This window comes from Toxotes jaculatrix, chromosome 16 (assembly GCF_017976425.1).
Source record: "Toxotes jaculatrix isolate fToxJac2 chromosome 16, fToxJac2.pri, whole genome shotgun sequence".
NCBI lineage: Eukaryota > Metazoa > Chordata > Actinopteri > Toxotidae > Toxotes > Toxotes jaculatrix.
The window spans coordinates 20,342,308-20,363,408 of NC_054409.1; the positions used below are offsets into that span (position 1 = coordinate 20,342,308).

At 42.0% G+C, this 21,101-nt stretch overlaps 1 protein-coding gene across 1 annotated transcript in view; it reads left to right on the forward strand.

Moving 5' to 3' along the window:
- LOC121195528 (netrin-G2) overlaps positions 1 to 21,101 on the forward strand; it is a 56,179-nt gene that overhangs the window by 18,450 nt on the left and 16,628 nt on the right. The window contains exons 4-5 of the mRNA XM_041059049.1: positions 12,341 to 12,513; positions 14,990 to 15,019. Of these exons, the coding sequence (XP_040914983.1) occupies positions 12,341 to 12,513; positions 14,990 to 15,019 (203 nt within the window). The remainder of the gene's footprint in view (positions 1 to 12,340; positions 12,514 to 14,989; positions 15,020 to 21,101) is intronic.

Sequence of the window (21,101 nt, forward strand, 5' to 3'; positions counted from 1 at the left end):
CACTTCCTGGATTGTAATTCATTGTCTCACTTGAACCTTAAACAACACACCCCCACCAATGCAGTTTTCAGTCTAAATCCCTTCTTGGAATTGCATTGTGGTTAATGTAGGTGCCAAGGAAGAAGAATTCTTGGAATAAAAAAAAGGTGATCTCCGGTTCTGCTGCAGATCCTTTAAAAAAACAAACAAAAACAACTGTCCATTGTGAGTCTCACGGTGAGGTGAGGTGCAGTGGAGTAGTCTTTTAACAGAGCGGGAAAGAAGAAAACACATAGGGCATCACCTGAATTAAAAAAATTAAACTGTAACTGAAGCACACTCATTAAAACTTTCAATAACCCTGATCTGTACTTGCAGTCACACTGCCTCCTGAGGGATGTACTAATTAGACCCTGAATGGCTTACACCGGCTAAATCCAACTGTTACAAAGGTTTATAGTTGTAGTGGAAGCATGAATGAGGATGACAGGGAAGATAGAGAAAAATCTCTGTGGCCTTGGGGCTTGTCCATCTTACAAAGAGAAACAGATGCTTCTCCTCTGCTCCCTTTTTGGAGCCTCCAGCCTTTTTTGTGTCTTCACTATCCACGTAGGGTGACTTTGACTTTGGAAGCTGTCACCGCTATTTTTGAATTACACCAAAGTTTTCTTGCGTGTCCTTTGTAGAGTGAAGGTGAGCGGATGGGAGGTATAAGCCTGGATCAGGGGGAGAGGGAGAGAAAGAAAAGAGGGAGGCAGATGATGGATTAACTCCTAGTTTCATGGGACTAGCTGGGGTGTGTGATTTTGTGATGAATGATGTGAGGTGTGATGCTCTGTAAATATTATTCTCCAGTTCACATGGCCACCACAGAGCAGAGTAACAGTCTCCCCACATATTCCCCACATTTTCCACCCACGGTTGAAAACTTCCCCGTCTTATTCTGTTTCATGAGGAAAACCGCTTTGCACTTGAATGCCGCCACCTTTCTCCCCTCATGAATGAAATATACGATCCATTCTTGATGTGTGATGAGGAAAACAGAGAAGCGGTGGCTCATGTGCTGTCACCAAAGACAGGAAGCCTTCACGCGTGGTCCCTCCCATCCTGTTCAGACTCCTCCCCTCTGAGTTATCTCCCTCCGAGGCAGCTGAGGCTCGGAAACAGATCACTTTTTAAATCATTCATGAGCACTCCCCAGAAAAGAAGGGCATGCAGAAAGCTGAGGGACCGCAATGAGGAAAGTGTCATTGTTCCTCTCATATGCGATGATTTATGACACAATGGTTGTAACTGATTTGATAATCACAGTTTATTTCCCCTCAGAAGGGAAGAAAGTTAAAGTCAGCGATTTCGCCTGTTTTCCTTTCATTCCTCGTCTTTTGTTTCACAGATGAACGTCTTTTTTTCATCCCCACCCTCTTCAATAGATTTTTCTTTTCTTCCTGCACCTTCCCACACCCCCCTCTTACTCATCCCATAAATATCCTTTTAAATTCACAAATACAATAAAGAATTCTCCCCACTAGCGCCTGTACTGTGCCTTACCCAGCATCTGGTGAGAGGGGAATCTCTTGATACCGCAAGCATGCTTTAAAGCTGAAAAGCATGCTGGGAATTGTAAGTAGGAGAACATGAGGTAGAGGGAGGGTGTCCTTGGAAAGATGGTTTGTTCTCAGTCAGCCACATCAATTAGCATAGCATTATTACAGGCATGGTGTGTTCAAAAACATACCAGAGTCTTTACTGCGGGACTGTCACTGTCATTACTAGCATGTAGATGAGCAGATAAACAACTCATCAATAGGAGTCTGAATGTGAGAGACAGAAAATAAGTCTATGTGTTTGTCAATTAGAAACACACCGTCTCATACTGTGATCAGTCAGTTTTTGATGTCATAGACTTTTGCTTTTATCGCAGCGATGTCCCACAAAGGGCCGTGGAAGGACGCTTTCAGTTGTATCACACAGTCTTCTTCAGCAGATGAAGTTTGGACAGTTTGAACTGCTGATGTTAAAACTTTCCATTGTGAGTACATTATTATGAACTGCAAGCTCACACTATGATAATAAACCAGTGTCATAAATAGTTTCTGTGAGTCCACTTGCTGACTATTTCCTGCTATTACGCACTATTTTTGAGCCTCTTTCAGTAAAAAGCTGGAGCATACAGAGGAGAATTGCAGAACTTCTCCATGATTACTTACTTAGTATAAGTAAGATAGAAAGTAGTATAATAAGAACACCTACGCATCTGTAATATCTGCAGATGTCTGTGTATGTGTCTGCAATGGAGTATAACTGAGGCTTTAAGCAGCCAGCATAAGTCAGTATCATGTATCAGTCGCACAGCTTTGGAAACACCCTTCCTCTCAAGTCTTTCTCAACATCAGATTGGGGGGGGGGGGGGCTACTTGTATAACTTCTGAAAACAACAATGAGACCTTCACACGAGCTTCATGTCATGACTGGCCAGCTGTGTGGAGGAGAGAAAGGAGCACAGGTTTGAACTTCTCTCTCCAGCTCTCGTTTTTTTCCCCCATTCTGGACACAACTACAGTGTATTTCAGTCACCTTCCATGTGAACAACTGAATGCAGCACTATGAATGCGTACCAGCAAAGGCTGTGTGAGAATGTGTGCCGTCATTTCCATAGTATGAGGATATTGCGTCTCCCTCCTCTCTATGACGGCCGGCTTTTCACTCCACCTTTCAGTCCAGCTGTTTGGAACAACTAGAAACAAATTCGATTTCTGATGCAGTTGGACAACACATGGTACAAATTAGTTTGACCGTCTGACTCAAAGACATTTTTTTATTTCTTTCTGACATTTTATAAACCAAATAATAAATTGATTAATCAAAAATCAATTGTTAGTTTGATTTGCAATCATGGGGTCATCATCCTCATGCATTGTAACTGAAGGGAATGAATGTGATGGATCACAAAACTAAAGTATGACTGACCAGCAGTCGTCTTTGAATCAGTCCTGCTCTTGGCTCTAAATGACATTTGCTTTCTTATCTATCATTTAATTTGCTGGTCACTAAATATATTCACAAAAAAAAATAAAAAGAAGAAGAAGAAGTATGTGGTCCTTTAATAACTACTGCTTCATATTCAGTCTGCACAAACCAGAGGTCATTTCATTAATTGCAAAATACTTCTCAGTATTTGCTACACAAAAGTATCATTATATGTTCAGTTCAGACATAAATCTAATTTCTAAACCATTTCACCACAAGTAATTTATTTATATAGAGGTTATTAAGCAAAATATCATAATTACTGAGAAAGCAGTTTCTGTAACAGCTCAGAGCACTGGTAAACATGGCCCTTTCTGTTTTTTAACAAAGACCCCCAAGTTTTAGTCCTTGTACTAATTGTCTTGCTAACTGCACTGGAGTGTTTTGAAGCTCTCCTTTCCTCCTCCCCCCGTCTCCTCCTCTGTTCTTCTGTTCCTCTGTCCTCACCTCCTCTCCTCTCCTCTCCTCCTCTGGCCCAGGGCGGGGGTAGCTATCTTCTCTATGACTAATGATGTTCTTTGAGTCTCAAGGTTTTAGCGGGATAATTATATTAACCCCTGTCCTCTGGCTGATCCCAGCTCAGCTCCTCTTCCCCAGGCATCCTCCCCTTCACGGTCTCACTTGTATTAGACGCTAACACACACACACATGGGTATACAGCAACACACATCACTGTTGTACACCAATGTGTGTTTTGTATTAGCATGTGAGTGTGTCTGCAAGTTTTGGTGACTTTTAGGAGACTTTTCCAAATGAGTTTATCACTTAAATGAGAGGACAAGCAGCCAAGAAAATAGGAACAAGTACGTACACTAATTCTGTTTATGTGAAAAATTGGGTGCACGGGTGAAGATGGGTAATGTTAGTGTGCTAATTTATAATAACATACCTTCAGACATTAGAGGTTCAAAAGTGTGTTGTGTCCCTTAAGTTTGCATGGCAGGCATATTGTCTCAGAGAGAAGCTCCATATATCCAAAGTGTATTCTGTTCTCCACTCCAAAGTTTTTCATTCGGATACACACACACACACACACAACAGACATAAAGATCCTACAAAGATCCATATCGCCCCGGGGAGTCTGAGGACTCTGTGGGGGACCGCACAACAGGAAGAACCTCCCACCAAACCCCATGTCATCCCAGAGTTTCTGTCTCTTCATCACTTATTCATTCCTACCCTTGCCTCCCATCTCCCTTTACTTCTTCTTCCTCGTTCATATCTTAAAATAAGAGGACGTATAAAACACCCCCCCCCCCCCCCACTCCAACTCACACCCAATTTTCTCTCTCCCCAGGTGTTAGTCTTTGCTGTAGTGTTCATTAAAACATATTGAGCAGCGGTAAGGACTCCGCAGGGAGGTTATACTCTAATATCCAGGACAGTTACATGGTGATCTCTGGACGATCAGGGCTGGATGGAGCGAGGCTGGACTCTCTTTAGTTGGAAGAAGCCTTAAGATGCAGTGACATGGCTGCCTCAGTAAGAACAGTGTCAGCCATTCTGCATCCTTCATGCTGCATCATGCTGCATGAATATTACAATGCTGGCGAGTAGTCTTAAATTACCACCCGCCAAGTGCTAAATGCTGGTAAAATATGTCTCGTGTGGACGAATTAATGAGGGTCACCATGACAGTGGTCAGTGACTTTTGAGACCGCATCTATTCAAAGGTGGTGACTTTCGGCATAGTGTAAGTTATTATGTGTCATTTCATATTACAGGCAATGTTTCTGTTATGTTTTTTTTTTCAAACAGAAAAAGTTATTGAGTTTTCTTGCAGAATTAATTCACCCATTAATATATGACCAGTAATTAGCAGTTGCTAAGAATAATAAAGGTGAAAAACTCCAGCAGCTATAGTTTGCTGATACAGAAAGTGATGGGTCAGACTTGTAGCTGAGTTTGTGCTGAAATAAACGGGCCATATATCTGAGGCTCTTTAAATCTTTAAAAAAAAATGCACAGGGTGTGCTGATTCAGGCACCGGTGAGATGGTAAAATACCAAACACAAAGTCCAGTTAGAGTAACAGATCCATGAGTTTAAAGTGTCATTAGAAACAAATTATTGCACAGCTGTTTATAATACAATTAAATAAAAGTTTACCGCTCTGGAAAGTTATTACAGCTGCACTTTATTTTTCGCTGTGACAATCTCAAGGCAGAAATATCAGATAATCTGCCCCAAATAAAGACAGAAAAACATATCAGTGAGGCACTTCTTAAAACAAGGGCTACACCCACTGTTTAAGTGAACAAGTTATTTACAAATTATGCCTTATCCTCTTTACACACTGAAAATATCACTGAGAACTGCCAGTGTGACAAAACCCTGCGAAAGCTGCATATTAATTACCCCTGCAGTTTGAAAGGCCAGCAAAAACAGTAAATTTCCCACAGCTGGCATGTAAACCACAACTGAACTGTTACAATATATAGCTCACTCTCTGTCTCTTTCACACACACGTGCACGCACACACACACACACACAGTCTCTGCCGTACTCATGAGATTCGGTCCTCTGAGGTCTGGACTGGGGAACAGGATGTGCCCAGGCTCCTGTGCATCCAGTCTATACTTCAGAGAGCAGGTAGCTCAAAGTGGGCTTGACTCTGCCTGCTGCTCTTTACATGACCCGACCCGTGACCAATCAGAGGGCTGCTCTCAGATCTGAACGCCAGCTAGGCAGCACGCAATAGCCATTTACTGTATCCTGTGTAAATAATTTACTCATACGCTTAGTCTCACACACTCTCTCTCTCTCTCTCTCCATCTTTTTCTGTCTTTCTATCTCTATATCCATCCCTCTATCTAGTGCATGATCCCAAACTAAAGGCACACTTTTTAACTCAAAGCAATCTGTGCTAATATAATGAATCATCCCACATACACACCAGGGAGGTCACACATCCCTGTGCACTGCGCAGTAGACACACACACATACACACACACACACTACAAACACACACGGTGTGGATTGCAAAGACGATCAAGGTCATTCCTGTGCTTTGAATAATTTAAGATTTCTTTTTGCTGGACATTTTATTTCACCTTTTTTTTTTTTTTTTCCCCAAAACCATCTAGTGACCTCTTGACACTGAACATATTTAGCAAGTGCATGTATTTATGTGTGTGTTTGTGTGTTGTGATAGAAAGAATGGGAGACCCCAAACGCTGTCCCTAAGGCCTGTCTCTTGCTCCCTTAGATGTTCCAGTAGAAAGTGTTTTCTTCCTCAGATGGCTTTCAGGATATGCCCAAAAAAAGACTGAAAACTGAGAGACTAAAGAAGACAGAGAGACAGGAAGATAGGACTGAGACAGGAAATGTATCTAAAACATTTGAGGTCTTCTGCTGTCAACAGCTTTGATTAGATATGACAGATAATGAGCTTGGGTGGAGTGATTTGTTTAAAAAACGTTGTCAGTTCAGTTATTAATGCGTGAGAGTGATCGAAATGTGTGAAAAAACTATTATGGTTATGAAAGGAGGCACAGTGTAATTCCTGCTCATCACATGATTGCAGGGGAGGTCAGTTATAGATTACCTGTTTAGTTTAGAGAGAGAGAGAGAGAAAGGGAGCACAGGAGAGAAAGGATGGATGGTGGAGAGGAAAAAAAGGTGAGGTGGAGAGGAGAGGAGAGGGAACGTTTGAAGAGACTCATGGTGCTCCCCTGCTACGGGAGGCTGCACTCGAGGAAAATCGATCCTCTCCCTTCAGAGAAAGAAATTTATGAAGCTGGAACATAAACGCAGTCATGTCCAATTAGCTCCTCTGAATTTACGAGGCGAGGCGGGGGAGGAAGTGGGAGGGGATGTGGTGATAAAGACTTCAGCAGAAGCCAATAAGGCGTGCTGCTGATCAATGATCCCAGCTTCACGTAACTCCCACTCCTCGCTTGGCCGCTTCCCACTACGCTTCGGATACACTGGGTTGGAGGGCTCAGCTTTTTTTGGTATTTATTTTATTTATTTATTTTACAGGTTTCCCTCTACCAAACACATTTTAATTTATGGGCATAACAGAAATAACATACTCTGCTTTGAATGCTGATTTGTGATGGTCATGGTCCTTCCTCAAAAAAAATCAGTTGCCTTGTTAAAATGACATCTTCTCCTTCTCCCTCATGGAAAATCCAGAATCTGTAGATTATGCAAATATGTTTTATTTTAAAAGTTTAGCATAGTGAACAGACACAGGATGGTTCCTACTTCACTGATAAGTCCATTCTCATTTTAAATGTGCCAGAGGCTTCAAGTTTCCACATCACACGTGTGTAAATTGCACACTTAGACTTTCAAACTAGTCGCAGTGTCACAAAATGATGCTTGAACGTACACGTCCTAAATTTAGATTTGAATTCTCCTCGGTGCACTTGCACACAGTTTTTCAAGGTACTTGGCAGGTGGGTTGTTCCAAGTATCTTGAAGAAGAGTCTTCTGTCTCTTCATGTAATCCCAGACTGACTACACGATGTGTGCAGGTGTGTTTCAGCTCACCTGCGATGTCCTAAGGTTCTACTCTGTTGTGTTCTCTACCAAAAATTCTGTATTCCAGACATCACAAATGTAAGGCTAACTGTAGGGCTATTGTATTTGACTGGACTGTGTGCTTTTGTTAGCAAAAGCGAATCACCATACTGGATAAACATCCCAGTTTCTGGTGTCTAACACCTGCACACTGTACACCCTACCATCTATCTCAGCCATGTCCCTACATGTGCAGTGTGGTAAATGTAGAGATTCATTATCTGGGGGGAAAAAAAAAAAAAAAGTATTTCTGTAAACATTGTCCAGACAGTGATTAAGATGCTCAAAACAACGCAACTAGGACAACAAATTAGCAGCATATAAATATAATTTCTAGGAGGCAGGGTTAATTTTACTCATCGCCAGCATATGAACATGGACCTCCATATCATCAGTCTGTCCTGGTTAAGGCTTTCTCTCTCTCTGACAAAAGCACTGACACTCATTGCCCATTAGGCTCTCACTCTACTATTACTCCAGCAATTTGTGTAGCCGGTTGTGTATTTCATGGTATCAAGGGAGAGAGCTGTGGCGAGTACCAAGTGGGCCTTCTCAGTGACGGCTGATCGAACACAGAGTGGGAGAGGAGGGAGATCTCCTGCTGGGTCAGAGCTGCATCGATGCAGTCTGTCATCACAGGTTAGAGCACGTCAATGCAGACCCTCCCCCTGCTCCTCCTCCGAGCCTCACCGCTGTAGTCAGAGAGGCAGGCAGACTGTCATGGCTTTGACACAACTGCCCTACTCCCTGCTGCACTGACTGCTCAGCCCCCCCACATTGTCTGTGCCCCCCCACACACACATTTTCTCCTCCACCCACTCCTCTCAAACACATGTCCAGAACCCAATTTACCCAGCGCACTCGTCAGTGAGCACTGGTGCAACAGGCAGTAGCGGAAGAGTTGAAGGGGTAAAGCTGCACAGACGTAACAGGAAAGACAGAGAGAAAGATAGATGATTATAAAATGAGAAATCAGAGAGGAAGAGCAAAAGCAAAGACTGTAGGACTGGAACGGCTACAGTAGACGGAATTGGGAGCAAACATAAAAAAAATACAGTGGGAGGAGGGTGCAAAACAGAAAATAAGAGAGAGGGAGTGATAGTTGTGTCCCCGGAGAGGAATAGAGGAATAGGTGTCGGCTACAGTAAAGAGACAGATAAAGCCCCATTAACTGATGCTTCCAGCTGCTTTCTCGGGCTCTACCACCGCATGACTCCCCCCTTGATGTTTGTTTATCTTTCTTCTTATTTATTCCCCTAATTGCTGTGTCTCTGCTGTCTAAAACAGGCAGCCCTCGTATCATTAAACACACAGAGCCGACATGACTTCACAGAGACAGACTGCGAGGAGAATGGACAGAGACTCACACACAGCCAGACAAACCTGGACACTGATACACACACATAGGCTGGCAATTGTTTTATCTGTCTAGATTAGATAATTACCACAGATTACCACAGGTCATTAGTTAGTTCCAAAACATAGTGCAAGCATGCAGATATGTAGATAATACATGTATGATGTTACTGTACATGATCTTACGTGCACCAACCCCTTCTATAAAAACGTACTTTTATATCCCACAAAATGGTTCTGCCTCACATGTTTTGATGGAAACTGCTGAGGTTATTGTGCTATGTTATTATGGTGCATGTTAGCCATTCATCAAACAGGACTTTTACACTGGAGAGCAGGTTTCATGTTTTATATCCTGTGTCCTGAGCACGGATAGGATTTGGTTTAGCTTAGAAAAAGTGGACATGTTATTGATGTTTGGCCATCTCGCAGTGGATTCAGAGCTGTTCAGGAATGATCAGTTAAATACTTTGCTATACTCTGCTATAAAATAAAATTTTGCAGAACCAATGCATGTATTGGAAGTGATATGGAAGACAAAAGACATTGCACTGTCCATTTCATGTGATGCAGGAAAACACACGAAGTTCCCACACTTCGATCCTTAGTCTTGATGAAAACAATGAATCCTCTCCGCCCGTGGTTTGCTTGGCTGCGCTGTAAACTGTTTAATTTACTGCCCGCAGCAGTCAACACAATGTCGTTTCAAGCACAACTCTGGCACCTGTATTGTGAAAACACACCTGCTGTTAGGATAAGCATTGCCAGTTCAACCAGCTAAAACCCTCAGTGGCCAGGATGATAACTTTAAAAGGTGCCCTGTTGAGCTTTCTTGTAAACAAACAGGTTATGTTAGCATTCGGTGTTTCTCACCTAAAGATCGCATCCCTGAGGTCTTGCTGAATTTGTTTCCTTCCTCACCAAACTTTTGCAAAGCCGATCTTTTAAGTTTGAAACACGCATTATTTAAATCCGTCTGCATTTAAATAGCTAGCAAGCAGCGCTCATCTTCACTGCCTTTGCCGCCCATCTCAGCACATTGTTGCCACCTGTCGGTCAGTGGATTAGAGTGAAATCATCAGCAGAAAGAGCGTCACGTCATGTGCGTCTACGTACTCCCGCATGTGCACGGCACGACACCCAGTCATAAAAATCCAAAACTACAGCGGCATAAAAACTGAACAGAGTACGTTTAAGGAAACATAGCAAACAGACTGAAAAACAGAAGTATTGACCCATAATTACACCAGCTAATTAAAACACCACCTTGTGTGTGTTTTGTTTTTAATGTAGACTGGAATGCATTTGCATCTTTTATTTCCTCCTGTTCCCAGACACTCTCTCGTCCTGCTTTCTCTTGCCCTTCTTTGTCTTTTCCTCCACTCACCTTCTCTCATTTCATCTCTCTCACTCTCCCTCTCTCTCTAAGTAAATAGACAGGGTTGTGATGGATCCAGCTGTCCCGTCTTAACTTCCTTCAGCTCAGAGCTGCTACTCCCACTTTGATGACTTTGCAGTGAAGGCAGACATCTTGCACATTAACATATGATTGTGCCCATGTATTATTTGTGTGTGGAGGGACTGAGGAGAGGGATCGGGAGAAATCCCAGCGCAAGCTGTCATCCAAAAGAGAAGGAGCAAAAGAGACACGGCACTTGAAAAGTCGAAGTGTCACATCATTCATGTGGAAGGAGTGCAAGGCTAGAGGTACTCCAGGTCTTCTTGCGCTGCACTATGTGGCAGGAGTCAGTAAAACCAGGTCAAGGGGATAAAGTGTCCACAAAGTTTCAATCTGCAAGACTGTGCAACGCAAAATTAATGATTACATTTGCAAAGTGACAATGACATTTCATCGGGGAAAATTCATGGATCCAGGTGCATCTACTCATGCAGGCTTTAACATCAGGGTATATCCGCTGCTCAGATAATTGACAAGAGGAAAGCCATTTCCTCTGGTGCGCTGCAGCCATTAGGCCTGCAAGACACAAACTGTACAGCGCTATACCTAGAAAATCACTCTGTTCTTCTGTATTGATTTTAAACTACAACTTCTAGATCCTGCACTCAGCAGCACTTCCACTTTTGAGATGAGACAGATGAGATTTATCACTGAAGATGCAGGAGATCAGAAGCAGTGATATGTTCAGTGCTGTCAGTCACTCAACGCAGGCATTAGTCACCGTGCCTCTGCTTCTCTGATCTGTTGTCTGTCATCGCCGCTCTCAGACAAATGCATCACGATCACACCAAGCAGAAAACACACACACCTGTCTCATTTCACACACATTCACTCTCCCTCACCAACGCACGCACTATTTTCTCCATGAAAAAGAGATGTTCAATTTCCTTCTTTGCTAAGTGGACAGCTCGCGTCCTTCAGAAAGCGTGCAGGAAACAAGGCCTTGTCGGTGGATGGATTCTCGCTGGCACATCCTGTCAGCTCGTCCAGGTGATCAGAGAGAAACGTGGGTAATTTATAGGACTGAGAGCACCAGTGTGATATCAGGCACAACTCACCATGATTGACTGTCTCCATTTTTGTCCTGTAAAGATCACTGGGTGTTCCTGAGTTTTAGTCATCGTTATTCTGTATGTAAAGTGATGTTGTGAAACTAGGGTTGAGGCTGACAGCATAAACCCAAAAAAAAAAAAAGAAAGAAAAGAAAAAACTGATGAGAAAGCGCAGATTAGTGTGAGGAAGGAAGATTGAAGTAGTCATCTCTCCAGAATACAGGGGCCATTCTTTGAATATTTGATGCAGACGGATAGCTGTTCACTCCAGTGGAACAAACTGGATTGGAGTCCAGTCGCTCATCTGGAAAAGGCTGTAATTTAAAGTCGTAGCTGCCGAGTGTCCTTAAGATCCTCATTTCCTTCCCAGCAGAACTTCAACCTCTGGATCAGCCCACCTGAGCCCTGCCCTCTGCTGAGGTCGTGGCGTGTGCACGCGTATACACACATAGGTCTGTGCGTGCAAGCGATCCAAACACACACATGCTCAGACACTTGAATTTCACAGGCAGTAATTGTAAACAGTAATTTGCTCCCAAACGGTTGTCTTGGATAGAGAGCGGGTGAAAAGATTATCAGCAACCTTGGACCCACATTTATTTTGCACACATTTTTTGGAATGGTGGTTTTGGTGTAATCATTTTTTATTTTCAGTTTACAGCCTGGTGTGTGTTTTTCTACACTTCACAACTATTTAAGAAGAGGAAACACAAAAAAAATGTATTTACATTTTTTTAATCTATTGCCATGATGCAATTCAACCACAAGAGGTATATGTTCTGCCTCAGTGTCAGACCTTGAATAGTTGGCACTTCTATATCTAGACTCACTCTACAAGAGTGAGTGATCAGAACTTGAACTTGCTGTCTTATGTGGGACAAACACACACATGTGCATCTCACCTCACATGTTAACCGTCTGTTCTCTTTTCTTTTAAGGTGTAAGTGTAACCTCCATGCCTCCCAGTGCCTGCTACAGGATGGGTATCTCCAGTGCCAGTGTGAACACAACACCACGGGCCAGGACTGCCAGCGCTGCAGGAAGGGCTTCAAAGCCAAGTCCTGGAAGGCTGGTTCCTACCTGCCAACACCCAATGGAACCCCTAACACCTGTACGTACCCAGACCACGTCGATCTGCTCTGTGTTCATCCAACTCATCAATCTGACTCACGCAGCTAGCTACAATACTGCTTTAGGATGATTTATTCTACATGTCGAGGAAAAATTCTACATTTTGCAAACCACAGTTCATGTTCTTGCTGAGAGGTAGATGAGATACCTCTCTCATGTTCATACAGAGAATTAGAAGCTTAGTTAGTTTAGCTCAGCACAAAGACTGGAAACGGGGAATCAGCTAGCCTGCTTTTTTTGAAACCTTCCAAAATTTGCTTACCAACACCTCTAATGCTCACTGAATAACACCTTTTATCTCATTACTTCCTGAGATCTCAGCTGCTTGTTTGGCAACTGCTTAGAGCCAAGAAATGAGCCAGCAGAAAACCCCATGTATAACAGTGAATTGTTGTTCTTACACTTTGGTTTTTATACAGATAAATCAAACGAGATGCAATGTGTTAATTAGTGAGCTTTAGAGCTGCTTGTAGGTGGATTTTGTCACCATTAGGCAGAGAAAGGTTAGCTGTTCTCTCCTTTTTTCAGTCCCTATGCTAAGCTGGTATCAGTCTTCTCATCTAACCCTCAGTAAGAAAGTGAATAAGTGTTTTTCCCAAAATGTCAACCTACTTGCACATGCAGCAGATATGGAACAAAATTAGTGTCTCAAGCCACCTGATGACATCAAATATTCACTCTCCTTTTCGCTCTCATTTGGTCTCCAAACAGACAAACTCCTGAGGGAAATAACTGTCTCTTTAGTTGCTAAATTCTCCACTATGTTCGCCGGCTAACTGCTAAATTTGCCTGCCTGCTGTTTGATGCTGCTGAGCAGGTAGTGTACAGTACGTTTTTAGACCTTTTCCACTGAAACAAATCAAAAACATGCTGATGACAGCAATAAGAGTAAACAAAACAGTAAACGTGAGGTCTGTAAAACCAAATTAAAGCACTAACAGACACCAAAACGCTCTGTAGAGTTGAGAGTAACTGCAAAGTTGATGATAATTATCTGGGGTCTCTGGATTCTGGGTTCATTTAAACTATACTGATTAGTACAGCTTTAAGATAAGTCCAAATAATTTTATGTTACCTTAATGTCCTGTTAGCTGTAATTACTAGTAGTTCAGACCCACTACTGTTTTGCTAGAATGTTGTCTTGTTGGCTGATCACCAATAACCCCAGTACCATAGTGTTAGATGATGTTTGCAAAGTAGAGAGTACTTCAGCCCTTCTGCAAGGCGAGTGAAGTGGTCTGGGGGAAATTTGTGGCTCTGACTACAGGAAAACTGTGATGGTCATGACACAGTGGCAAAGAATCTTCTAAGCCTACGGGAGCAATTTATTCTCACAGCGACAATGTTATTTATTTAACTGTTAATATTCTATTTAGTCTATTCTCTTTTGTCCTCTTGTTCTCTCATTTTGTGCTACTGTAAAGATCCAAGGCCATCCTGTGGCATCAGAGCAATTCACTTAATTTTTAATCAGAGGTGATGGATCATGGTATATTTCTGTATAGGATTCCTCGTCACTCTGAGGTCCCGAAAAGCAGGATCAAGGGACAGACTTGAAAAGACAGGAGAAGTTGAGAGAAGGCGATGGAGAGACGGCGCTTTTTGAATTGTCGTCACCTCGGTGCAGAGAGCAGATCAGAGCTGCGTAACAACGGGGGAGTGCGTGGGGGGAAATCCTCTTGGAGAGCATAGCCAGCTACAGTAGCTAGCTATGATAAAATAATAATCTAGGGCAGCCCCTCCCTAGTTTTCTCCTTTCAAACAATCATGGACACACTCTCAGGCACAGAAAGAGAGAGAGACACACAGAGAAACACAGGCAGATACACACTCACATACACCTGTACCTGCACACTCACTGCAGAGAATGGCTCTATTGTCAGCCCCCTTTTTTTTTTTATCATGCTGCTGTTTCCAACCCAGTTCTAATGGTACTGACACACACTTTCAGAGCCCATCGCCACCCTTTTAAACTCCTGAATCCCATTAGTGGAATTTAAAAATTAAAATGTTTGCAACTTTCTCGGTTGAAATGCTACACAAAATGGCCATGGCTCAGGAATGCAGTTCGGTCTCTACAGATTGCATTATGCATGCCAAGCCAAGCTAAGCTAACTATAAATACAATCAGGGAAAATATGCAAGAAAGGCAAAAAGTTTTGATTCAAGCGTAACAAAGTGGTAGCGCTCTCTTAAAACATGCATATATGATGAGGACCTCTGAATCTGAGGGTTTGGGAAGGAGTAACAGGTTAAATTAGGGAGGCGGTGCAGACCCAATAATTACTCCAGGACACTGAGAGGTGGACTACAACAAGCCCATATTTTGCAGAACAGCTCTTAAGCTCTCTCTGCCACCTGAGTCTGATGAATGAGGCAGAGTCAAGTCTTTAGGCAAATTGAATGCATAAATAAACAAGTTCTCATCTCCTCTTCCTTTTCTTATTCTCTTTCAGGTACAATTGCTGGTTCCCCCTCCGGTTCTAGTAAGTAATAATGCAAAGCAAAGCAGAAGATGGTGGTATTCCACTATCTCCCTCTTTTCCAGTCTTGTCTCTCTCCCTTTCATTGCACTGTTTTTGAAATTTAAGTTTTAACCTCATACCTCGCCTTCTATGTGTCTCCTGAACTCCCCCTCTCTCCTGTGATGCTCAGCTGGCTCTCTAGTCAGTCATTTTTCTTTTCCAGCGTCTCTTCTCGTAGTGCTGCAGCTCGGGCCCTGTGCGCTTCATTATTAATAGGCCTCTCTGTCGCCATGTCCTTTCATCACAGCACATCACACTAACCTGCACAGGAGGAATTCTTCCACAGTTGTGCTTTTCTTATTTAGACTAAAGACAGTGGTGTTGATGGATTGAAGAAAAGGTGGATGAAGAGAGAGGGTCGTGTGAGAATGGGTAGTGGATGGAGCAGCAAAGGGAGCTAAGAGAGAAAGAGACAGAAACAGAGAATAGACACAGAAAGAGAGAGAAATGGACGAGAAGGATGTGGGCATATGTTAGTGTGTTGTAATGCAGTGTGATTCCGGGTGAGGAGCTCAGGGAGGCAGGAATAAAAGGGAATTTGATTAGGGATTCTCTCTGTGGAGAGGCTCTCAGCCTCCGAGCTGTTAGACAGAAACGATCGGCAAAGTGGCAACATCAACCCTGACAGCACTGGGCTTTTCTCCACATGGCCCAACAGTAAAAGGCTGATGCATGGATAGACTGAGCAATTGGACTGCACTGCAGAAGTCTGCTTTTAAAAGGTCTCCTCTCACAATTAGATACAACTGTGTGGTTATTTGCACAAATAATGGGTATGAAACATCAAAGGTTTTTTTTTAAATCAAGATTTCTAGTTGTGTTGCTGAATAGTCACAGTCTGAACTTCATCTAAGACATTTACTGTTCCTAAAGCTGGAGATGAGAAAGAGGGAGAAGCTGAAGTTGAAGCAGAGGGTGAAGCTCAAGGTGAAGCAGCGGGTGAAAGTGAAGCTGAAGGCGAAACACAGGGTGAAGCTGAAGATGAAGCTGAAGATGAAAGAGAGGGTGAAGCTCAAGGTGAAGCAGCGGGTGAAAGTGAAGCTGAAGGCGAAACACAGGGTGAAGCTGAAGGTGAAGGTGGCCCCAAGGGCGAACCAGAGAGCGCCACAAACACCCCAAAAGCTGAACAGTCCCCAGCTGTTACCCAGGAGCCCTTTGGAGCCCCTCAGGAAGGTGCGGAAAAGTAGCTTAGCCATAGCTAGAGGTAGAATGTCTCAAACTGTACTGACTCAATACTGTACCACCTTGAGAGCTTTTTACTCCATTGAAGTACAATAATTTGACAGTAGGGCTGGGCGATAAAATGATCTGGATCACAAACAAATTCCCACCATAACAACGATAAACTGATGAGAACTTTTCGATAAATGTATCTGTTTTGCATTTGGGTCAATACTCATCTGCACAGTCACTTTATTAGGCTACAGCAGTGGCTGACATGTTGTCGGGCCAAATCAAGAAAAAAAATGTCTGCACACGACGGGGAAAATGTGGCACAGACAGGTCACACGTCAGTGGTGTGGAAATGGTTTGGATTTCTGAATTTACCCTTCATAACTTCAAATTAAAAAGGTACCCTGTGGAGTTTTCTTGGGGAAAAAATAGTCATGCTTACAGTCAGTTTTAATCACAAAAAAAAATGTTTGCTCTAAAAAAAAACATGGTAAATGAATTTCAATCCTGAATAATGATGTTAAATGTAAATGTCAAATGAATCAATCAATAAGAAGAAAGATTTTGCGATAATATTTTTGTCCATATCATCCAGCCCTACTTGTCAGCTGTAGATACTAGTTACTTTGTAGATTAACATTTTACAAACTGCAGAAATCTCCATTTTACAAAGTCCTAAAAGTGAAAGCAAGAAAGCAAATAAGAATATTTCCCAACTGTCAATCTATTCCTTTAAACTAGTTTATTTAAATGGGAAATTAGGGAGAGAAATTAGCTCCATCTTGATCATCACATTAATTTTGCTTACAAGTGAATTAATATGTAATAATAACACAATCTTACATAATACAGTATCAAAACAATATGAAAAAAAGGCCATTATACCTTTGTACTTTTTTTAAAAACATAAAAAGTATTATTTTGTTAATAAAACTTGTTTACTTTCGCCAAAGTAAAACTCTGAATGTAGAACTTTTACTCATACTGGAGTATTGTTATAGTCAGGTATTTGACCTGAGTGAAGGATATGTACACATCTTCTACCACTGGCCACAGCTGAACAGATGATTTAGTAGCATTGCAGTGGAGACTTACAATACACTTGTGACAAATCAATTGTGTGAGTGGATGTGGATGTGCTTATGGACAGTGACAAGCAGTGTGTTTTTGTCTGTGTAGAAATCATACATAATTCATCCTGCGACTTGCTGGAGGTCTTACGATGTATATTGGCTGTTTCCCTTGCCGTATATATCTGTGATGTTAAAGTCAGATGTGGGCTGTCCCATCTTGGGAGCGTAGGCATCAAACTATATGGACATTCAGACTTTATTTGTTCTGACTGACTGACTTTAAGAAACCCGGGACGGATGTGAACAGATTCTGTCAGATGCTTGAATGTACAGTGAAGTGGTCCTCAAACCCCCGGTTTGCCCTCATGCTAAATTTAAACCTGCCATCTTGGTAGGCAGCGGACTCATGTTCCACCAGAAAAGCACTTAGGACGTGGGAGGATTTCGGCACCGCAGTGATGTCGTCAAACTTTTTCTTTTTTTTTTTGTTTCTTTTTTTTGTTTGAAGGAAATCCATTAAGAGCGTTTGCTGAACAGCACAGCACTTTTGTTGTTTGGCTGACATCAGTAGGGAACTCAAAGTATTCACTGATTAGCTGTGATTTAGGAGGGGTTGACAGAAGCTTTAGTGTATAAACAGTTACAGTCCTTTGAAAGTTTTTTAAAGTCTGCTGTGAGGGACACAAACATCACAGAACATCACGTGTAGTATTTATAATGTGATCGTTTAAATTATATTTTACATCCATCATAGAGCTGCAGCTGACAATTATATTTACTATCAGTTCATCTGCAGATTGCCAAAGTAAGCACTCAGTCATTTGATTTTTAAAATCTTAGTGAAAAATGTGCATAATGACTTCTCAGAGCCACAGGTCGACATTTTCAAATATCAGTACGTTCTAATAACGGCTCAGCTGCACTTCTGAGACACTAAAAACGGAAGATCATATCAGTTCAGAGTTGTATTTGTGCCTTTTTTATCTCAGGTTTAGAGAAGTGTATTTGGCTTGAACCTGACCCTGATGTGAGCAAACCCTTGTTATCTGTGTATGTATGTGTGTGTGCACGTGTGTGTATGTGTAGATTTATGGAGGGCATATGGTGCAGTTCAGTGAAACCCATAAATCATCTTCATCCCCTCCTTTTCCTCCCGGGGATCTGAGGTCTTAGGTTCCATTCTCACAGAGCGGCCGCTACTACTGTTTGTACATGCACACAGTGATACACACACACACACAGATATACACACAGGTTTTATCACATCATGTGGATGAAGGTCCTGTGACATTAATAACTGGATAACATTATAACATTACTTATCTGGAATAATATAACCTCTAATCTCAGTTTTCTTCTCTGACTCTCAAATGGTCCGAAAGATGCATTCAAAGATTGTGTGTTATTTTTAAATAGTAGTAGCAGTAATAAATGTCAAGAAAATGTCAAATTAGTTTGTTAACTGTGTAGAAAAGTGTTAAAGCAACCTGGGATTTTTATTTTTCAAATGTTCATCCACATAAAAGTTACTTATATAAATCATATTTTCATTACTTTTTCCAGGAAGAAATCCCTGCTTAGGTATTTACTGTGATTGCATGTTAAGATCAATCATGTGTTTGTGACTGCTGTCTGTGTTTCCCGAGCAGATGTAGCTCTGTAAACACTGCAGCATACTTATGGGTTGGACAGCATGTCATAGTAGTTGCACCCTTTGTCATGTCCCTGCCCCAGTTAAGTCAGTGAGCATGCTCAGATGAGGATTAGCGATCTATTGGCAAGAGAGTCTGATCCACAGAGCCCACATCCCATTGGTCAGCTGGACAGATGGGCGTTTGGTGAGAGGGGGAGGGGAGGTCAGAGAAACAAAATCCTAAAACCCAGTCATACATCTACCTATCAAGCCATCATGACCCCACATGACCCTACTTCATCTTTTCATTCAAAATCAGATCCCAGGGCTGCAGTAGAGCCTGAGAGCTAGCAGACAAACACGGTCACATACTCACACACACACGCAGACAGACAAGTGGATGAAAACTCACACGCACTTATGATGTACTATGTTAGATCCACTACAATCCTATCTGTGAACCACCATCATCTTCCTCCCGTCTATTCAAATCCTTGCATTTTCATAAAGGCTGAACTTGGCCTTAGACTTAGAGAGATTGGATCATGTCTGGAAAATCATGTGACATATTAATAACATCCATGCTGTCACTCAGCCCGCCGCCATTAGGTGTTCTAGCAAACGTTAAACGGTCCCGAATCACAATGCCTTCATTAGTGTGGGGCTAAATCAATGCCTAGCACTCTGGTAATGAATGATGAGAATGCTAAGACTGACAGGTGGCATTAAACACCATGGTCAGGAAGGTGCAGGCTATATTTCTCTGGCTTTATTAATGCAAGCGACAAATTATCTTATTATATGCAAATGCATTTGTGCGGAAGACCTAAAAATGTGTCCGAGCAGGGAGTGAACCAATACTGTATGCTCACTTAAGAGTGTGTGCGCCAGAGTGTGTGTCATGGGACAGTGAGTGAGTCCATCTGTACAGACAGACAGGCACATGTTAGAGGATTATGTAATGAATCAGCTTAGACTGTTGATGCATGGCATGAGAGTGTGATGGCGCTGTTGCAAGGCTGAAAATGACACTGAGATCTTACCCCTCTCTGCCTGTTTTCCTTTTTTTTTTTCCACATACAGAGTCCATTGCCTTCAGCAGCTCTGTTTCTGGGGCTGGACATTCCAGCTCTTTAAACCCTCACCATCTCAGTCTAGGTGAAGGTAGGCACTTGCAAACTAGTTAGTATGAGACTTGCTGTGCGCAATGTAATTTAGATATTGTAGTGTGATACTAGAATAGAGAGCTATAAGAACATGACGGTTAAAATGATGTAAACTGCTGCTTTTATTGATGATGTAGAGCTTTCAAAACCCCCTGGACCCCAAATCCCCAGAGCGCCCTAGGTTAAATCCTATCAGATCCCACTTTCTTGTGCCTGCTTTCCATCACTGCTTTCCAACTGTCTAGTTTAGTAAAAAAAAAAAAACAAAACATTTATTTCACCATGGAAGTGGACAGCCCACTATACTTTAGGGAACAGAATCATTTGAACTAAATTTTTACATGCCGTTCAGATGGTGTGAGTTTGATGATACACTTTCTGTCAGAAGGTGTTTTTATGGCCACTGTGTTTTAGGTAAGAATTGTGGATCAATGACCAAAATAAATCAGATGTGTGCGTAGACTGTAAATCTTTATTATCAATTACTGTCGGGCTAGTAAATGGAGTAATTCTTGAAAATGTCCTGTCGAAATTATGTTTACAACAACATGTATTAATGGTGCAACGCATTGTGGTGTGCAGCAAAAGAGACAACAGCACGGCAATCAAAAGGCTGAAGGTCTAGTATTACAATTATGTTCTCTCATTAACTAACTGCTGAATGGAAATGTGGCGACAAAAACATTTTAGATTCACATTATTAAAAAATATTGTGATGACTAGCCAGGACATCAGAACAGTTTAAACAAATAAGAATTACACCAGTAGATTAATATAGTCCTATCATGTCATAGTTATAGTCAGACAAAACTGAGTGTGTGCAACACATGTGTACACATCCATACACAACATTGTGAGTGTAAAACAGAGTAATACACTTTGACAAACGCTGTGTGATTTCTTTTTACAACCATATTAACAATAGTCACACCTTTAGCAGTCACTGTGTTTTGCAGAAAAAAAAACAACAACACCATTTTCCAGCACTGAAAGGGTTC